Here is a 21,467-nt window from a genome sequence, read left to right as displayed (position 1 = left end):
AAACCCCATTATACTTACTTTGTAAATAGTGCAAAACCATCAATACAAGACTATAGCTGCTTAAAGTACCACGACTGGCATCATTTATCTGATGGTGACTTGCCCACTTCTTAATCACCAGCACTAACGGACGAACTCGATTTTCAACTGAAAGTAAAATTAAAACTTAACATGGTAAGAGACATTACAGTTTCTTTAAAAGTTTATATTATTTTCCAGATCCATGCCAAAATAAAGAGCACTGTCTCTGCGTATATTAAACACTGTGTCTGTTCACCATAAATGTGTCTTATGTCTAAAACTCACCTTAGTTACCTTTTAAAAATTACCAATTATTAAAATGCCACTTGATTCACCTATGACTGATAGTATATGATTTTAGTGTAGCAACATATACAAATAAAGTAAGATATACTTAAACACAACTAAAGGGATGTCACTATTTATGACAAACATCTAAAAATGAATAAAGAAAAAAGAGGCTAATTTTTTATAAACAAACCACAAACTTACGGTATGCATAAGTTCTGAGAAGGAATGTGTTTCTTATTCCAACAACATTGTTTACATTCAAGTCAAACTCCACACAACTATTTAAGAAAAAAAAAAAAAACAATAAACTTTAGCTGAAGAACAAAAAAACTTCCCTCCTAATAACCAAATTAATGCTCATCCATCCCATGATGCAAAATAGCATGGGCCCAAAGGCCACAGACCTGTGTTTCTAACATGACACACTAAAGAAATAAGAATGAACAAATACTCAGTATGTTATTTTGATGTGATTTGGTGAGTACTGAAAATATAAAATAAGACTAGTGGAAAAATCAGTAACATACTGCTAAGGCTCCAATTACCCCAAAGAAAATTTTTAAATCTTTTTTTTTTTTTCCTTTAAAGAGATGGACTCTAGCTCTGTGGCCCAGGCTGGAGTGCAGTAGCACAATCATAGCTTACTCCAGCCTCAAGCTCCTGGGCTCAAGCAGTACCCCCACCTCAGCCTCCCAAATCACCAGTATTATAGGTAGGAGCCACCATATCCAGCTGAAAATGTTTAAATCTCACAATCGTTTCCAGATAAACACAACTATGTGACCAAAAACATTTCTGAGCAAGCTATTCCATTAAGTTATACATTCTCAAATAATCTAGAATTATAGCATCATATACTTTAAAACAACAGGAATAAAAAGCCAAATAAAATGCAGGGGAAAAAAATTTAAAAGCTCTGTCTACACATTATATTTCCTCTAAAATGGCCAGTAAATTACAGTATCATGTCAAATTAGGCTACTGACACCTGGAAAGAACTATCTATAATACTCAAACACATAATGATTATTTATTTGGAAGCAAATACATGCAGTTCATAATTTAGAAAATAGGGCAATAGCCAGGCGCGGTGGCTCACACTTGTAATCCCAGCATTTTGGGAGGCCAAGGCGGACGGACCACAAGGTCAGGAGATCGAGACCATCCTGGCTAACACGGTAAAACCCCATCTCTACAAAAAATACAAAAATAGCCAGGCGTGGTGGTGCGCACCTGTAGTCCCAGCTACTCGGAGGCTGAGGCAGTAGAAGGGTGTGAACCCGGGAGGTGGAGCTTGCAGTGAGCCGAGATCGCACCACTGCACTCCAGCCTGGGCAACAAAGCGAGACTCCATCTCAAAAAAAACAAAAAACAGAAAATAGTGCAATAATGACTCAATCTACAAAAAAAGGCTAAACTCATATTAAAAACGAAGGATTACTTTCTGTAAGTCAGTTCTATTCATACCCATGTGAGATCCCAACTTATAAATACTAAATTTTTCTGTGAAGATTGTCTAAAATAAAAACGAAATCTTTCTATATTAATTACAGCTTTTAAGTATAAAATTTGAAATCTACCATTTCAGTCTTATTTAGGGGAATAAAAGAAATCTTACAATCTTTCCATTATCCAGGCATATTAATAAAAATAGATAGTAGTATTAACACTTCAGATATTATACATTATTTGGCTTTGGGAAACTTACAGTAACAATAGAGTTATTCTTTGTGTTTGTATAAGTCTAACACTGAAGCCAATTTGTACTACATCCATATAGTATAGAAAAGAAAAACACATAGATGGCAACTAGTCTGCAGTTAAAAATTTTTCCAAAATTGAATTCAGAGCTTTAAAAATATCCATAGTTCCTGCTTCAATACTACTTCTAGAAATACTAAAAAACTGATCCTCAATATGGAAAGAATTTATGCACAAAATGCTTATTTATGTTATCTAAAAACTAGAAACACACCAAATGTTCAAACACAGGGGAATGGTTAAGTTAATGACAATTTATTCACTCAATGAAAAAATATAAAGCCATTAAAAATGAGCTGTAGAACAATACTTAATGATATAACCAAATATTCATGAGATATGGTTCTGTTGGGAAGTAGGATTTGGCCAGGTGCAGCGGCACACTCCTGTAATTCCAGAACTTTGGGAGGCTAAGGTAGGAGGATTGCTTGAGGCCAGGGGTTCGAAACTAGCCTGGGCAACATGGCGAGACCCTGTCTCTACCAAAAACACAAAAATTAACCTAGTGTGTTGGTGTGTGCCTGTAGTCCTACCTACTTAGGAGGCTGAAATGGGAGGATCACTTGAGTCCAGGCATTTGAGGTTACAGTGAGCTATGATCATGCCACTGTACTCCAGCCTGGGCAACACAGTAAAACTCTGTCTCTTAAAAAAAAAAAAATGCTTAAGAACAAAAAGAGTTTGTATGATAATCTTAAAACAGAAAAAGAATGAAACCATTTTTGTAACTATAACTACAACCATATATTATTAAAAACTTATAATTAGATAATATAATAACTTTATGTTTTATCTCCCTATATATTTCATATCTGCTTTAGGAAAATCTAACACAATTTACTTGGCAGAAATTTAATAAGTATTTATATATCTGATCGATGTTTAGACATATAAAGGAATGGCTTGAGCCAGGCATTAAAGTTTGTTTAAAATCTATATATTCAGTCAATTTTCATCATTCATAGTAGCTACATTCTATAAAGTTGCTGCAAACACTGAATTAGTGAATACTATATATCATTGCTCCTAGGGTAAGTACAGGGTTAGGTTTCTGCCGGTCTGGTCACATTTTCATAAACTCATCAATACATAACCAAGTTTTATGTTGTGCTTCTGTTTGAAGACACTGTATTTAATATATATGGTTGATTCATTAACAGTGGACTCATGGCCAAGAGTACTGTAACTCATGCCTGAGCAAAGCCTACCTAACACATATTTTCTCCATAGGGCACCATCACAACCCTCCTGCACTTGGGGACACTAGAAAGTAACTCCACACTATGCTTGGGGGCCATTCTAAAAAGCAAAAAAGCACAAAAATGTGAAAAATATGGCATTAATTAGACTACGAGGAGGTTATTTGTTTACAGTACGAAGCTGAACAAGAAGACAGTGTGTCACCTAATTCTATCTCAGCTGGAAACACGGTATTGGGTGATTTGAAATTTTCACCACTCTGTGTATGCCCATGAAATGACTGCTAAAGCGTATGAATATTCATGTGCGGAGTTACAAATAACTTTGAGCAAGTAGGCAAATTCGTGAAAACACAATCTATGAAAGATAAGGATCAATAATGTGTGGGGGGGGCATAATTTCAGTATTAATTTTGTAAAACTGGACAAATTTTATGAAATCTGTTACAATTCTATTTTTAGAAAACAGTAACGAATCAGTTTAATGAAATAATCAACATCTATTTACATTTTGCATTCAGATATTATATAAAAGATCCCAATTCTAATGCCCATAAGAAATTCAGAACCCAAGCTGGTAGAACACATAAATATAAATTCTGAAATGGAACAAGTATATTTTGCTGTTGTTCGTTCAATATCTATTCTCTAGATATTATATGTATCTTTCATTAAAATGAAACATAACTTGTTTAATCACAATTGTATTTACAACAAATCCCTTGATATTAGTATGTCAAATTTCATTAATTATGTTCTTCAGAACGCATTACTTCCAAAAGGCAAGAGATCATTTAAAAATCTAAAATACAAATATGTACATACTCTTTAAATTGGATAGTCTCACATATTCAAAATGTCAAGCAGAATAGCTAAGTATAGTTAAGCATCAAGTATCGCTCAATTTTAAAAAACCATTTCAAACACCAAGTCAAATGATTTCTAAAAACTGATGAAAATAAACTGCAATGCTACAACATACAATTCTTAATTATCTTTATCAGATGAGTATCTAAAAATGATCTAAAGGAACTGAAAAAGGTTCATTAATTACTTACCTGACTTTATCCCTGAACTTCACAATTGGCACTTTTGCTCGAATCAGCTGAGGTCTCTCAATGTAGCCCGCTGAAAGACAAAAGATAATGTGAATATCGGCAAATGTTTCTAGAATTCATAGTGTTCCAATCCATGTTTTTAAAAAAATAGTATTTACTAAGCTAAAATAATTTAAGAAAACGTCTGTGAAAAAGAATACAAGCGAGGACATTATCAAATTCTTCTAAGGTTGGAGGCTCCAGCAATACCATTTTTAGGGGGCTTTATACTAAGGTTATTTTCAGGAATGTGGTCTAATATACTATCTATAGAGAAGTTCATCAGACGGTCTCACTGTTAAGAGTGAAAATATATCTAGGCTAGCAGCAGAGGGAATAACTAATTTTGGTACAGCACAGAGTAAGGTATCACGGTAACTGTAGAAATCATATTTACAGAGTCTTATGTGTGGAAATGCTTTGCAACATGATATATGGGGCTTGGATGCATTCAGTAAGTGTGGTCTCTATGAGTGAAAAATACATATATTTATTATACACATGATCTCTACAAGTGAAAAATTCAGAACAGCTTAGTGAACACCAATTATTGTGCTATTATACACAGGAGTATCAGTTGATAGGAAATTCAAATATATACACATATGTATTACATATATACACATATCATATACAACATATAATAAAATGTATATACATATTTTTATTCCATCAAACTAAAAAATTATTGAGTTGAAAGTAATACATGCTTATCATTGAAAATTAGGAAAATACAGAAGTGTATAAAAATGAAATTCTGAAAATCTTTCCCAAATGAGCAATTTTCTAATTTTTTAACTATAGAAAAAGTAGTACCAGGATTTTTTGAAACCAGAAAATTTTCTGTTATAATGTTTTACCATCAAAATTACAGAATATGTATCAGCTGGGCTTGGTGGTTCACGCCTGTAATCCTAGCACTTTAGGAGGTCAAAGTGTATGTATCACTTGAGGCCAGGAGTTTGAGACCAGCCTGGCCAACATGGCAAAACCCCGTCTCTACTAAAAATAAAAAATTAGCCAGGTGAGGTGGCACACACCTGTAATCTCAGTTAATAGGGAGGCTGAGGCATGAGAATCGCTTAAACCAGGGAGGGGAGGTTGCAGCGACCTGTGATCGTGCTACTGCACTCCAGCCTGGTGAGAGCGTGAGACTGTCTCAAAAAAATAAAAAGAATATATCAAGCTTCAAAATAGAATTTATGTGCAGGAATTCAGAAAAATAAAATTAGGAGGTAAAAGTTTTGAGTAATAAGTACAGGTTCTGAGACCAACAAACTATAGTCCAGGCAAGTTACTAAATCCATTGATCACCAGTTTCCTTAACTATTAAAAATAACCAAAAGAAAAAGAAAAAAAAATTCATGTGAATTACATGATCTTTAAGGTACCTTCCATTTTTAATATTTTGATTCAAATAGCTAATAAAAATCCACTTAGGTATGAATTATTCTTTATTTTACAGAATAATTCAGAATGCAGAAGCCTAGGTCCAAAGAAATAAATCACTTCATTTATTTCTCTTCTACAATAGATGTAAGTTATTCAAAGACAGTGACTTGTTACTTGACTTGTACATTCCAGCTCAAAGTCTGGCACATAATGAATGTCTGTTCAACAAATGAACAAGTGTCCTTCCAATATCACACAGGATAACTTCAACTTCCTGTAAAATTCTATATAAAAAGAAATTATTTGAGATGGCTTAACATGTGGATTAAAATCTGTTTAGAGTCAGTGTATTCAAAAAGTAAAATCGTAAAATAAAATGGCTTAAGTCAACAATTTGCTTTCTGTTGAAGTCATACATTTAAGTCTCACGTTCAGTGATCTTATTTTTAAAACAAGGAAAGATGCATATCATTGCAAGCCAGATGAAATTGTCACACACATAAAGCCTACAGGACTTTATGTGTATCAACACTTTTAGCTTTTCACAGATACTCTGTTATTACAACTATTTATATTCATGCTTTAATTTCCCTAACAATCTATAAGCTTTTGAGAAAAAGGACTAAAACTTACATATCTTTGAATCCCCCCCACTGCAGCAGGTGGTATATTTTGCAGTAAGAGCCATAAAGATATGTTGAATAAATGAGCACTCTTCTTTTTAATCAAAAGTTAAAAGAAATTCATTTGGAAAAAAGGATCCATATTATACCTATCCTGACCAGAATAAACAATTCTTACCAGAAGATAATGTAAGAGGTATTTTAAATAAAGTTATGTCAGGTGACATACAAACTTGAGGCATGTCAGACTTACAAAGTCTAGTACAGAAGTGTTTATGGACTAAGGTGAGTATATGCCGTGCTTCAGTCTTCTGATTTACCTGAAAAAAACACTGAAAAGTTAAAAATAAAGTGTTTTCTCATTATCTAAGCTTAACGCTTCATTTTCCTAACGTATCTCAACAAAAACACAACATACAAGATACACTTTCCTTTGGAGTTATTTTTCAATATACCCAAGGAAATTTATTTTTCTAAATTATAGAAAAAGTCAACCTTTAATGCTATCTTTCACATCTACATTTCTAAATCAACTCCTGATTTTAAGCTTAAAAGCACAATTTTCAAAGCAATTCTGAAACAGCCATTTATGTCACTTTTCCCTTCAGTATAACACTGTACAAAAAGCAACCTCCAACAAAAATAAACAGAATTTTAGCCTTATCTAGATCTTAAGCTGCTCAAGGATAGTTTCATATCTATGGTGCCTCAGTTTGTGTAAAAGCTATGACAACATGATTTAGACATGTGAATAAGACTAGAGGATGAGTGGGATGTGCTTGAGCATAATCTAGCAGCACAAAAAAGTTTTAATTACAACCCTTGTATTCTCCACTGTTAATAATGTGAGGTTTTTTTAAACTTTCTATGATTTCAAAGCCTAGAAAAATATCATTCTTCCTGGAATAAACCTTTCTGATTTGCAGTAACTAGAAGTCATTTTTGCTAGTGGAATAATATGAATAGTAAAATTATACATTAACATTCAATAATTTTTTGTAATTTTAAAGATATAAAACATAATAAAATTACACTGAGCTTAATTTAATCACCGGTAGTTCAAAAGAAACCTCAGCATCTTAAAGAGGCTGCCTCAAGTCAGCTTAATGAACACCAATTACTGCAGTATTAAACACAGGAGTATCAGTTAACCGGAAATTCAGGTAAACATACTACAGGTTGAACATCCCTAATCCAAAAACCTGAAATCCAAAATCTGAAACTTTTTGACTGCTGACATGATACTCAAAGGAAATGTTCATTGGAGCATTTCAGATCCGGATCAGGGATTGTTCAAATGTTAAGTATAGTGTAAGTATTCCAAAAAAATAAATAAATAAATCTCAAATCCAAAAAACTCTGGTCCCAAGCATTTTAGATAAGGAATACTCAACCTGTACTAAATAACACAGTATCGTTGCTAAAAAAAAAAAAAAAAAAAAAAGGCAAAATGTCAGAGAAAAATATTTTAAATTTAATAAACATGATAGTCTTATTTTAAATTTCAGTGAAATCTATTTTCCCTTAATAAGCATTTTCAAGGAGAAAAAAAGTAAAGATTAAAAATAGAATCACTGAGAATTCAAATGGAAAGGAAATATATCAAGAAGATAATATTGCCACATGCTCTTCTCTGCTGCATCCTGATAACATATCCAAACTAATGACATTTCAAAACAGAGGCAAAGTTCTTGAAAAAAAAAAAAAACAACACATAGTGAAGCCATCTCACTTTAAAAACTTAGAATTAAATTAATGCTATACTTCCTATTATGCTTATTGTGCACATGCCTTAAAAATAAAAAATTTCCTAGGTTTCCTGCAATTATGGTAAACAAAATTCAAAGAAGTAATCAAAACAAAGCAAATTTTTTTTCCTCAATGACTTTTATGTAAAATTTCTTAACCCATTAACACGAGAAACACACTTGGAATAAATGTTTCCTTACTTACTGGTTCTTCCTTAACAACTAGGCATAAATCACCATCACTGCTCCGGGTACCAAATCCATTTAAAGAGGACCCAACCAAAAAAAGTCTGCTTTCTAAAGAAACAGAAGAAAGTAGTAAGAGTATTTAAAATCTAAACAAGGTGCACTGGTTCTGTGCCTATTAAAAAAAAAAAAAAAGATAAAATGTAAAATAGGAATGCATATACCCTAAAGGGCATGCAAAATAGGGAAACATACGTGGAAATAATAGCTGAATTTCTCTCTGCAGCTGTGTTCGACAGAGTTCTTTCTTCTTTAAATCACTTATTTGCTGCTGACATGTTTCAAATAATTCCAGTATCTGCTGACTCAACTTGAATCCACCACAAAAAAAAAGTAAAAGTTTTGTTCAGCGATGTAAAAGTAATTGCCATATGGAGAAGTATAAATCAATTATATTGACACTATTTTAAAAGGGAATATATATTATCTTCTGAATAGTTTCCAAAACAAAGCTACTATTACTGAAGTACAGGAAGAGAACGGTCTGAAAAACTATATATAAATTTTACAAAGTAAAATTTACAACTCACAGAAAAGTACAGACACAGATACTTCATAATAAAAATAATCCATGGGTCAGCAAACTGTTTAACACTTGCTCACTGTATGTGTATGGCCCCTGAGCAAAGAATTCTTTTACAGTTTTAAAGGATTATGAAAACAAATAAGAATATGCAACAGAAACAATATGTGAGTTGGCTCTTTAAAGAAGTTTGCCCAATCCCTAGTATTCACACCCACTAATAACAAATATAAGAGATGTCACCAGTCCCTGGTCTTCTAGGCTCATGCAAACCACCCCCTGTCCCATTCTTGTAATAATGCCCTGAACCTTAACTTCATGTTGCCATGTACTTACCACCCTTTTTTTTTTTTTTTGAGACAGAGTCCTACTCATCGCCCAGCCTGGAATGCAGTGGTGCGATCTCGGCTAACCGCAACCTCAGCCTCCTGGGTTCAACCGATTCTCATACCTCAGCCTCCCAAGTAGCTGTGAATACAGGCATCTGCCACCACACCCGGCTAATTTTTCAATTTTTGTAGAGACAGGGTTTTGCCATGTTGGCCAGGCTGCTCTCGAACTCCTGACCTTAAGTGATCCACCTGCCTCAGCCTCCCAAAGTGCTGGGATTACAGGTGTGAGCCATCACATCTGACCCTACCAGCCTTTTATCTACTGATCTGGTTCACACTTTTCCCTCTAGCCCAACTCTTGCCAACAACATAGGTGATTTCCCTATCTGAAATGGGCTATATATCACGACATACTCCATTTCTGGACTTTTATTTCCTCCAGTATTTTTCATCAGTATACACCCCTAAATTGTGGTCTTTACAATAAACTGGAACTGCTCTAGCTCTGAAATTTTAAATTCCAATATACTATCCTGGCTTCAATCTCCTATCCAATTCACACTTTCTCACTCTCCTCATACCTGCTCTAGAACCACAAGAGATCCAGATTCCCTTGAAGCCTCCCTTTTCTGCCAAGCCATCAGCACCTAAATGGTGTTATTTCTTTTCCTATGCAGTCTACACCACACAGTGCATCCCTCGAACCACTCTCTCATCATGCCTTACCAACATTATCTCCTTGTCATGTTCTAATACGTGTCCTACAAAACCCCAATCTTAGGTCAATATTAAAAAAAAAAAAAAACCCTTCTCTGCTCTGACATCTAAGTTGCTAAGAGACAAAACTGAAAAAAAAATTAAAAATCATAAAATTGGAGTATTTCAAGTTTACAGTCTTAGGTTGGCCCTTAGCATCACTTAGCAATTTCTTCCAAGTCTTTGGTTAGATATTGCTTCTGTTTTTCATTATACCATTCCAAAATGTTTACTATCTTCTTCAAGCCCTCTAAACTTATCTCCCTTTCTCTAGCAGATACAGTTAAAGTTTACTATGAAAATTGAGAATACCAAATGTGATATTCCTCAGCCTCTTAACCACAGACCTAAAAACGAACATATCTGGGGGGGGAAAAAAAGGCGCCCTTTTCCCCATTCAAAGCTAATCTCTCTACCAATAATTTTGTATTCAAGCCTTCTGGTCACCTTAAGGGCACAAACACCTCTACCAGTTTTTTAGTCCTGCTCTTGTATTTTCAATCTCTCCCTCTCTAGGACTGCCTTATAGCCCATAATGAGGCAAAAGTATCACACATCATGAAAAATGTTGTCTTTTACATATTTAGAATCCTCATTTTAAGAAGGCAGAGGCATTCTAGGCAATTTGGCAATGAAAGAAGCATAACTTTCTTTAAAATCTCTGAATACCCACCCCACAAAAGACAGCAACTAGGAAAATAAATCAAAGAGATCAAACCAAACCAAAATGTGGCCAAAAATTAAAACACAATTGACTGACCAAGTATTCATCATGAACACTCAGGAGTGAGACAAATACCAACAGCAACAAGATTCACACGGTATCAGATACGGTAAAAGAAAAGGGAATGGGATTTGAAACAGTCTTAAAAACAGAACATGCAGAAATCAAATTGCTTATAGGTAATACCTTCTTCCCCTCACTCACCAAACTAAGCAGCCCACATCAATGTACCACAACCAAAATAGGCAAGCAGCTTCATAGGCTACAATTCATAGGTAAATGCAAGGGGACCACAGAAAGATCAGAGACCTCCAAACAAAATGAGGTTCCCTTCCAAGAATAAAGCAACAGCAGAAACTACCAGGAAGAGAAACCTAAACTGGACAGTACAGAGCCATCAGGAGAAAAGGAAAGGTATAAAATGATTCTGACTCTCAGTGGACATATGAATATGAAAACATTTTTGGTTATTATAACAGGACCAGGCAGGGCAGAGGGAAGGTCCCTGGCATCTAGTAGGTAGAGGCCAGGATGTCACTGAACATCCTACAATACAGAGGACAACTCTACCACAGCAAAGATTATCTGGCCCAAAATGCCAATAGTACAGAGAAAAAATTCTGCCCTAGACAAAAGTAGGAAAGGAAAAAAGCAAAGGTACTCAGGAAGTATATTTCTGAATACTACACAAGAACAGAAGAGGGTTGGGCATGGTGGCTCACGCCTGTAATCCCAGCACTTTGGGTGGCCGAGGCAGGTGGATCACGAGGTCGAGAGATCAAGACCATCCTGGCCAACATGGTGAAACAGCATCTCTACTAAAAATACAAAAAAATTAGCCAGGAGTAGTGGCACATGCCCGTAGTCCCAGGAACCCGGGAGGCTGACGCAAGAGAATCACTTGAACCGAGAAGGCAGAGGTTGCAGTGAGCTGAGATCACACCACTGCACTCTAGCCTGGGTGACAAGAGTGAGACTCCGTCACAAAAAAAGAAAAAAAAACAGAAGACGAGAAGTCCTAGAGCCACAAAGCTAGCCTGCTCAACCCTCTCCACATAAAAGTAGCATACTGCTGGGCATGGTGGCTGAGCACGCCAATAATCCCAGCACTTTGGGAGGCCAAGGCAGGCGCATCATGTAAGCCCAGGAATCTGAGACAAGTCTTGGCAACATGGCAAAACCTCATTTCTACAAAAAATTTAAAAATTAGCTGGGCACGGTGGTGCGTGCCTGGAGTCTCAGCTACTAGGGAGGCTGAAGCAGAAGGATTGCTTGAGCCTGGGAGGTCGAGGTTGCAGTGAGCCATGATCACATCACTGTACTCCAGCCTGGGCAACAGATAATAAAATAAAATGAAAGTAGTACAGAAAAAGCCATCTCAAAGACAAATAACAGAAAGAAAGAACTGGAATCTCGAAAGAGGTAAGAATGGGAGAGGACAGAAGAAAAAATTGAAGAAATAACGCCTGAAAGTATTCTAATCAATTCCCATACAAAGTATTTGTAAGAAAAATGAGAATACATTGAGCAACTTTTTTTTTTTTTTTTTTTGATACATGGTCTCACTGTGCTGCCCAGACTAGAGAGCAATGGCGCAATCAGAGCTCACTGCTGTCTTGACCTCCTGTCAAGCAATCCTCCCATCTCAGCCCCGCAAGTAGCTGGGACTAAAGGTATGCAGTACCACATCTGGTTAATCTTTTTTCTTCAGAGACAGGTTCTCACTATTTTGCCCAGGCTGTAGAGTAACATTTCTACGACAATAAAGCACACCAGAAGAATGTGTAAACAAAACTAGTATGTTTAACATAATATAAAAAACCAAGGCCTTTTCTCTCGTTTTAATTTTCTAAAAAGATAATTCACTACTTAAAGCATATATACTATCAACAAACAATTAAAAATTTACTTTTTAAAAACTTCACAATAGCAGCAAAAAGCATGAAATATTTAGAAATCTATGTACCAAGAGATGTGCAGGATTTGCACACTGAAAACTAGAAAACATTGAGAGAACCTAAAGACCTAAATAAAGGGAGAGATATAGCACATTCATGGATCAAAAGACTATTGTTAAGGATGTCAATTCTCCCAGAATTGACCTTTAGATTCAATGCAATCAAACTCAAAAGCCCATTTGATATAATGTGTTTCACAACAAATGAAAAAGAAATCAAAAGCCCAGAAGGCTTCTTTCTAGAAACTGACAAAAAAATTTTAAATTTGACTTAGAAAGGCAAAAGTCCAAGAATAGCTGAGAAAAAAGTTGGAGAATTTAACCCACCTGACTTCTATACTTATAATGCTACAAGTAAACAAGATAGTATGGCCCTGACGGAAGGATAAACAAAAAAGATCAACTGAATATCAGAACACTGAAATATTTACAAATAAAATAACTGGAATCTGATTCAAACTAATGAGGGAGGGAGGTAAAGGTGAAATAAGATTAGTCATATGTTGTTAATTGTTATGGTCATATGTTGGCAATTGTTAAAGTGGACAACATGAGGATTTATGATACTTTTTTCTCTCTACTTTAGTGTATGGTTTGATATTTTCCATAATAAAAAGCTAAAAAGAAAAGTGTCCAAGTTTCTAACAAATGTGAAAAAGATCTCCAGTAAAAGCGGCTAACATAAAATTTTAAATGATACTTGAAGGATTAAGTTTTACTGACCTAGGGCAAGGGTTGGCAAACTATTTAGGCCAAGTATGGGCAGCAGGCTAAATAATTTCTACTTTTAGGCATTGTTAAAAAGAAAAGAAAAAAGGATATGCAACAGAGGACTTACATAGCCCACATGCCTAAATATTTACTATCTGGCCCCTCTGCCAACCCATGATCTAGAGAATCAGGCAGATTGGATCAACATAATCCTAGAATTCACAGTAGGTACTCAGTCTTTGTTGAATAGCAAAATCAACACACAAACTTCTTGGCTGGGCAAGGTAGTTCATGACTGTAATCCCAGCACTTTGGGAGGCCGAGGTGGGTGGGTTGCCTGAGCTCAGGAGTTCAAGACCAGCCTGAGCAACGATGGTGAAACCCTGTCTCTACCAAAATACAAAAAATGAGCCAGGCGTGGTGGCATGCACCTGTAGTCCCAGCTACTCAGGAGGCTGAGGCAGGAGAATCACTTGAACCCAGGAAATGGGAGGTTGCAGTGAGCTGAAATTGCACCACTGCACTCCAGCCTGGGCAACAGAGCAACACTCTGTCTCCAAAAAAAAATAAAAAAATAAAAAAATTTCTTTACAATGCCCAAGTGGAATGTTATTATATTCATAAAGTGCTTTCATCTGAATGACCCTGTTAATGTAGAAAGAGTCACATGTGAAAAAATTTACAATGACTTGGAAAATATGAAATTCCATATTCTTGTTCCTCTCCATTTTTTACATGCATGGAAACACTTTTTCTTTCCCAAGGTCTACTATAATGGAGATTTAATGAGTTTTTATGTGAAAGAATTTTCCTCATTATCTACCCATTAACTTGGGGATTCACATTATCAAATCATACTACTTTACCCTAGAACAAACACTGAGAGCTCAGATGAGACAAAAAAAGAAATGCACATATACGTTGAAACAAGATTTCTGGTGCTTTAATTTAGAGAAATATTTCAGGAGATGGCTCACTGTTCTTATAATTCTTAAAAAAAAAACAGGAGGAATGTATAATATGAAATATCCTTGGCTAGGCTGGGCGCGGTGGCTCAAGCCTGTAATCCCAGCACTTTGGGAGGCCGAGATGGGCGGATCGCGAGGTCAAGAGATAGAGATCATCCTGGCTAACACGGTGAAACCCCGTCTCTACTAAAAAATACAAAAAACTAGCCAGGCGAGGTAGCGGGCGCCTGTGGTCCCAGCTGCTGGGGAGGCTGAGGCAGGAGAATGGTGTAAACCCGGGAGGCGGAGCTTGCAGTGAGCTGAGATCCGGCCACTGAAGTCCAGCCTGGGCGACAGAGCAGGACTCCGTCTCAAAAAAAAAAAAAAAAAAAAATCCTTGGCTAAATATCATATACAATTTAGATCACATATGTAATAACAAGCTGACCACGCATAATGGCACTCCAAAAATATCCTTTAATCCTGGGGTAAATTTTTCCTAATTTTTAGTTTAAAAAAACTATTCGAAGCCAGGTATGGTGCAAATGCTGGTAGTATCAGCTACTCAGGAAGCTGAGGCAGGAAGATGGCTTGAGCCCAGGAGTTCAAGAATAGCATGAGCAACTTAGTAAGACCCCATCTCAAAAAAGAAAGAAAATCCCTCCAGCAACATATATATAAAGTGGATTATTCTTAAACTTGTCTAAATCACTACAATACTATCTGCTTAGGCTACCTACCAAGATCTATCACTATAAAATTAATTAGTCTATTTCTCACTACACAAAAAATTTACTTATACATAGTCTAAAATATTAAAATAAATATTTCTGGCCAGGCATGGTGGCTCATGCCTGTAATCCCAGCACTCTGGGAGGCCAAGATGAGCATATCATTTGAGGTCAGGAGTTCAAGACCAGCCTGACCAAGATGGTGAAACCCCATTTCTACTAAAAATACAAAAAAAATTAGCCAGTCATGGTGGCAGGTGCCTGTAGTCTAAGCTACTTGGGAGGCTGAGGCGGGAGAATCGCTTGAACCTGGGAGGCAGAGGTTGCAGTGAGCCAAGATCACGCCACTGCACTCTAGACTGGGCAACACAGCAAGACTCCATGTCAAAAAATAAAATAAAATAAAATAAATAAATAAATATTTCTTCCAAATACAAATGTTCATTTTTCCTAAAAAAAAAATTGTAACTTGTCCTCAAAGTCAAGGTCAAATTAAGTACCAATAAAATTACCATTGTCTGAAGTCAACACAAGGCATAAGGACAAGTGAAGTACTAGCTGGGATTCAGAAAAGTTTTTATATGTACCAATATATAAAGCTCTCACATGGTATTTAACACTGTATAACTTTCACATGGTATTCTCAGCAGTTCACTACCTGTTCCTGATAGCTGGGCCCTGGAGTAAAAGAAAGTGAAAAAAAAAAAAAAAAAAAAACTTTTTAGCCTGGCAAGGTGGCTCATGCCTGTAATCCCAGCACTTTGGGAGGCTAAGGTGGGTGGATCACCTGAGGTTGGGAGTTTGAGACCAGCCTGACCAACATGGAGAAACTCCGTTTCTACTAAAAATACAAAATTAGCTGGGCATGGTGGTGCATGCCTGTAATCCCAGAATCACTTGAAACCAGGAGACGGAGTCTGCGGTGAGCCAAGATCGTGCCATTCCACTCCAGCCTGGGCAACAAGAGCGAAACTACATCTCAAAAAAAAAAAAGCCAAAAAAAGCCTTTTAGCTGGAAATACCAAGACCTAATCATACACTACAATGTAAATTTTTTTTGGTCTAAGTGCTATCTACAAACAACAAACACAAATCAGCAATGAGCTTTCGAAATGGGAGAAATAAAATTAAATTATGGTCCAGAAAACAGATCATTATAGCATATAAACATTGCAATAAAAACTGGCAATTCCTCAGGCTCTCTCACTGCCTTAGTCTTTGTTACATGTAGCTATAGAAAGAGCTGGTATTAATTTTCTGAGTAAAGCCAGATGTGTAATAAAAGTTTAAATTCATTCTTCACAGTCAATTCCCTTTCCCATCAAATTAACCAATTCTGAAATAAAATAGAACCAGAAAAATGTCATGCCTAAAACAACCCACTTTTTGTTTGTGTGTTAAATTACTATGGTTTTGTGTACGGACAAAGTTGGGAGTATTCTTAATTTATAAACTGGCTGGTTGAGAAGGCAATTTGGATTACTGATTGTTTTCCCCCTGAAGTTTGATTACTTTAGGCACTTACTATTATCTGAACTTGGACAAAGAATTGCCCAAAAAAGGATAGGAAAAAAACAAGTTTTTATTTAATCTCTTTTGTCTGAGTTCTCTCTTAGGTGTTCTGGGTAAATTGACATCTCAGTGGTTTTCGAATTTTTCTGACAAAAACATAAATTAAAAAGATCCTTTAGAGATCTGTAAGATAACTATCCCCAAAGTGTTCTTCCAAGGATGCCAAGAAGCTCCATAAAATTTGCCCCTTACCAAATTTAACATTACACAGGAAATGTAACAATTCTTTAATAATCATCTTTTTATTTCACAATCAATACCAAGAAAAACCTCAGCCTAAACTCATTTCAACTCAAAATTCTAAATCAAGTAAGTCAATTCACATAATACCTTCTACTAACCAGAAATTCCAAAGAACAGTAGAACTGCAGATGGAATTCAGGGGCTTAGATAACTAATTACAGTCTCTTTTTTGTGCAGAAAACCATATACTCTTCTAAAACATAGAGTAAAAACAAAAGTTAAAATTCAGGAATAACTCTGATTTCTACTTTGAAAAGTTGTTAACATAGTAACTTGAAAAAGACAAAAAAAACCGATGAAAAAATTTAAACTCAGAGGGTATTCATTTTCAAAATCCAATTCTTTAGGTTTATCCTCAAAGTAGTTAAGAAAACTTCTAACAAAATCTTTCCCTGGAGCTGGCAGATTCAGCTGACTGACTTACTATTATTATTAATGAATTCATTATTACCACTCTTAAGTGAGCCCTCTATACTACCCAGAAAATAATGTTTCAAACCTTCTGCACTCTGTTTCTCCGGTGAGTTTTATTCTCCACATTCAGTAAATGGTATTTCAAACCTTCTCCACTATTCTCAAACCTCTGATATCCTACTTTATCTTCTCCAGTCTCAACAGATGATCTTGCATAGTAATTCAGAGAGAAAACAGGAAGATGCCATTCAACCCTGGAAACTCCACTAACGTCTCCCTACCGTATCTACAAATTTCCCTCTATCTATACCTATCCTCTCCTCCTATCAGCCAGTTCAAAAAAGTTTTTCTCTTACCTAAGGCCAATCACTCCACCTATATACAAGATCCATTACCCTTCCACCTTGTAGGAAACCTTATTCATGATTGTTCTTTTCTTTCCAGAGTGGTCAACCTCTTTCCTGTCTATGCATCTTCCCCACAAACATTTACATGTGGCCAGAGTTTCTCCCACCTTACAAAAAAAAAGCCTTGTCCCAACTTCCCACCTTTTGCTCCCCTCTTTCACTGCCAAATTTCCCAAAACAGTTGTGTATAACATTGGTTTGCATTTGTTTTCCCATTCTTTCCTCAACCTATTTCAACCAGTCTTGGACATAGACTCACTTCCTGAGGCTTCAATTACCATCTGTATGCTGATGACGGCCAAATACACATTTCTAGCTAATGAATATCCTTTGAATTCCAAATCTATATGCAGTATATTCAATTATCAATGCTAAATATCCACTCTGATGCTTCAAAAGCATCTTAAAGGCAACATGTCCACAGACTCATAAGTCAATCCTTATTAAGCACATATATAAATTTTTCTCCTCTTCTATTCTGTCTCAGCAAATGATGCCACCATGCATCCAACTGTAGAAGCCAGAAACTTGAGTGTAATCCTCAATAATTCTCCTCAATCGAACCCAGTGGTTTTCAACTAGGACAATTTTGTCCCACAGAGGACGACTGGCAATGTCCATAGACATTCTGTGCTGTCACAACTAGGGATTGGTGGCAGGAATGCTACTAGATGTAGGAGGGTACACAGGACAGCCCCTCCACACTAAAGAAAGCTGGCCTAAAATGTCGATATTGCAGAGGCTTAGACACTGTAATCTATCATCAAATGTTACAAATTCCACCTCTAAAATACAGCTGAAATCCATCAACTTCTCTTCATAACTACTAGCACTTCCTAATTCAAGGTACCATTGCCTCTCACCTGAAATACTATAGTACAACAACTTCTCTACATCCATTCTTGCTCAACTTCAATCTGCTCTCCACAGTGCAGTGAAAATAACCTTTTTAACTTATCTGTCCACTGCATTAAAAAAAAAAAAAAACTCTGAATAGGTTCCTGCTGTTCTTAAGCTAAAGACCAAAATGGTCTAGGAGACCTTGCAAAATATGCCCCTCTTCCCACCTCCCCTACCACACCTTCAACCATTTTCCCTCTAATTCATGAAACACTAGCCATCTTGACCTCCTTTCAGTCATTTGTACACTCCATTCTCTTTTCTGCATTAGGAACCTCAAACATGCTATTTCCTCTCTCTAAAGCAGTCTCCCTATCCCCACTATTTTTTGAGACGGAGCCTTACTCTGTCTCCCAGGCTAAGAGTGCAGCGGCGTGGTCTTGGCTCACTGCAACCTCCACCTCCCGGGTTCAAGCAATTCTCTGCCTCAGCCTCCCGAGTAGCTGGGATCACAGGCACCTGCCACGAGGCTAATTTTGTATGTTTAGAAGAGATGGAGTTTCACCATGTTGGTCTTGAAATCCTGACTTCAGGGGATCCACCCACCTCAGCCTTCCAAAGTGTTGTGATTACAGGCATGAGCGACCGCGCCCAGCTCCCCACCATTCTTTAACTAGTTAACTCATTCATCTTTCAGATCTCAACTCAAATAATGTCTCCTCCAAGAGGTTTTCCCTGAAACCCCAAATGCATTCTCTCAGCACTCAGTAATTTCCTGCACAGCATTTATATAAATAAAATTGTAATCTGCATTTTTTTTTAATTTTTTTATTTTTGAGACAGAGTCCTGCTGTGTCACTCAGGCTGGAGTATAGTGACATGATCTTGGCTCACTGCAACCTCTGTCTCCCTAGTTCAAGCAATTCTCCCGCCTCAGCCTCCTGAGTTGCTGGGACTACCGGCGCACGCCACCACGCCCAGCTAATTTTTTTGTATTTTTAGTACAGATGGAGTTTCACCATATTGGTCAGGCTAGTCTCGAACTCCTTACCTCAGGTAATCCACCCACCTCGGCCTCCCAAAGTGCTGGGATTACAGGTGTGAGCCACTGTGCCCGGCCTATGTGTGATTATTTGTTAATGGCTCCCCCTCCTCTCACTATGCTGTACCTAAATGCAGAGACCATGTATGTTTAGAAAAACAGTGTATCTCCCATGCCTAGAGCTCACAAATATTTGAATGCTAAATAAATTAAAAATCTTATCTACTCTAGGAGTTTCAACTGTCACTTTTGTTTCAGATCTCTTCAGGATCCCTATGTCCAGCCCGACCTTACTTCTGAACTCCAAACATATACTGCCAATACAGTTATATTTTTCTACAATACCAATTAGCTTATATGTGATTGGTAAACAGGGGAATGGTATCAATACAACATATAAGTTGGGTTTGTACATAATTTGTACATTGGGCTGTAACTATAGCATTACAACGGTCACGAGAAAGAAAAAAACCCCTCAGTATGTAGTCCTTACAGATCTAACGGAACTAAAAAGCATTTGCATCCAAGATTCCTGCTCAAGAAAACATACTCCTAGCCTCGGAGAGCTCTGTGCTGGTGTATTTCCTTTTGTCTCTACCTTAACAGCAGCCTCACTGACTCAGAGCTCCATTTTTAACTGCCTGTCTCAATGCCCAGCACAAGCCAGAATCTCAACTCTATTTTGTATATTTCTAATATCCCCTGCAGCAGCATCTAGCCGTGCCAAACTGCCTGCCTGGTCTGTCCAAGTTATTTCCCAAGATATCAATTATTATTCTTGATAGTGTTCTGGTTACAAAACTGTTTAGGTTTTGAGTAGTTGTTCCAACCCTATTTCCCATAAGCCCTATATCATTAGTGTGCAATTTGCAGGACATGAAGTTTCTCAGGAGCACAAATGTTTTATAGTAGATTCTCTCATAGTACAAATAACTCGAGTATTTCCTCAATCAGCCTATATACCCCAAATCTAGGTTCCTTATCTCTACTAGTAACCCAGAATCAAATCATTGGAGTCATTCATGTCTGTTTCACCCTCTCTCTTCTACACTCAATTATTCCACACATTCTATCAATTTTCCTTATACATTATCTCGCACTTCTTTTTCACTACCATCTACCATAACTGAAACCTTCAGTGCCTCTCATTAGGATGAATTTAACAGCCTTCAAGGGGGTCAACCATCTTCAGGGTGAATGTAACAGTCTTCAAGGTGATCACCATCTTCCAAGCCCACTTCATTCTAAACCAAATTCACTATACAGCAAGGACTTTCTAAAAATACAAATCTGACTGTGCTATTTTTCTACTTTAAAACCTTCAACAGCATTCCACTTGCATTCAAGGCTTCAAACCACTGCCCCACTTTATCTCACACTAAATCCTCCATTCACTTTACACTCTACAGAAGTAAACAACAGTAAACCATACAAACTGTCAAACACAATGCCAGTAATGATAGATACTCAATAAATATTAATTATCACTGTCACAGATTACCTTGTATTAGAGTTAGAATGTCATCTGCCTACCCTTGATTTTAAGTATCTTAAACTCCTTCTCTTCGTATTTTTAGAGACAGAGATCAAATCTTGGTTTTACCACTTACTAGCTATGACCTTGAGCAAGTTATTTAGCTTTCTGAGCCTCAATAACACTAGGATAACATCCATGTCATGGGGTTGCTGAAAAGACTAAATGAGATAGCATATGTAGAATGCCTAAAAGAGACATCAATGTTAGCTTTCTTAAAAAGTATTCACTTAAAAAATAAACACAAAACTAACTGCTTGCCTTCTTTCTCCCACAACTTGACAGGTAGAGAGTAGCACTCAAAGAAATTAGTTCCAGCCAGGTGTGGTGGATCACACCTGTAATTCCTTTGGGAG

The 21,467-nt window shown here is 36.6% G+C and overlaps 1 protein-coding gene across 5 annotated transcripts in view; it reads right to left on the bottom strand.

Moving 5' to 3' along the window:
- TENT2 (terminal nucleotidyltransferase 2) overlaps window positions 1–21,467 on the bottom strand; it is a 74,863-nt gene that overhangs the window by 37,954 nt on the left and 15,442 nt on the right. For 2 of the 5 annotated variants that reach the window (XM_023214937.3, XM_023214936.2), the window contains exons 6-11: window positions 8,574–8,688; window positions 8,338–8,429; window positions 6,638–6,704; window positions 4,331–4,400; window positions 514–590; window positions 19–147 (exon numbers count right to left, since the gene is read on the bottom strand). In XM_023214937.3, coding sequence (XP_023070705.1) covers window positions 19–147; window positions 514–590; window positions 4,331–4,400; window positions 6,638–6,704; window positions 8,338–8,429; window positions 8,574–8,688 — 550 coding nt within the window. Of the gene's footprint in view, window positions 1–18; window positions 148–513; window positions 591–4,330; window positions 4,401–6,637; window positions 6,717–8,337; window positions 8,430–8,573; window positions 8,689–21,467 lie in introns of all 5 variants that reach the window. The other 3 variants (XM_023214935.3, XM_023214934.3, XM_023214939.2) reach the window with 2 other exon arrangements.

Source organism: Piliocolobus tephrosceles, chromosome 4 (assembly GCF_002776525.5).
Source record: "Piliocolobus tephrosceles isolate RC106 chromosome 4, ASM277652v3, whole genome shotgun sequence".
NCBI lineage: Eukaryota > Metazoa > Chordata > Mammalia > Primates > Cercopithecidae > Piliocolobus > Piliocolobus tephrosceles.
Note: the sequence above shows the minus strand (reverse complement) of the source record. Positions and strands in the feature narration are given on the sequence as shown.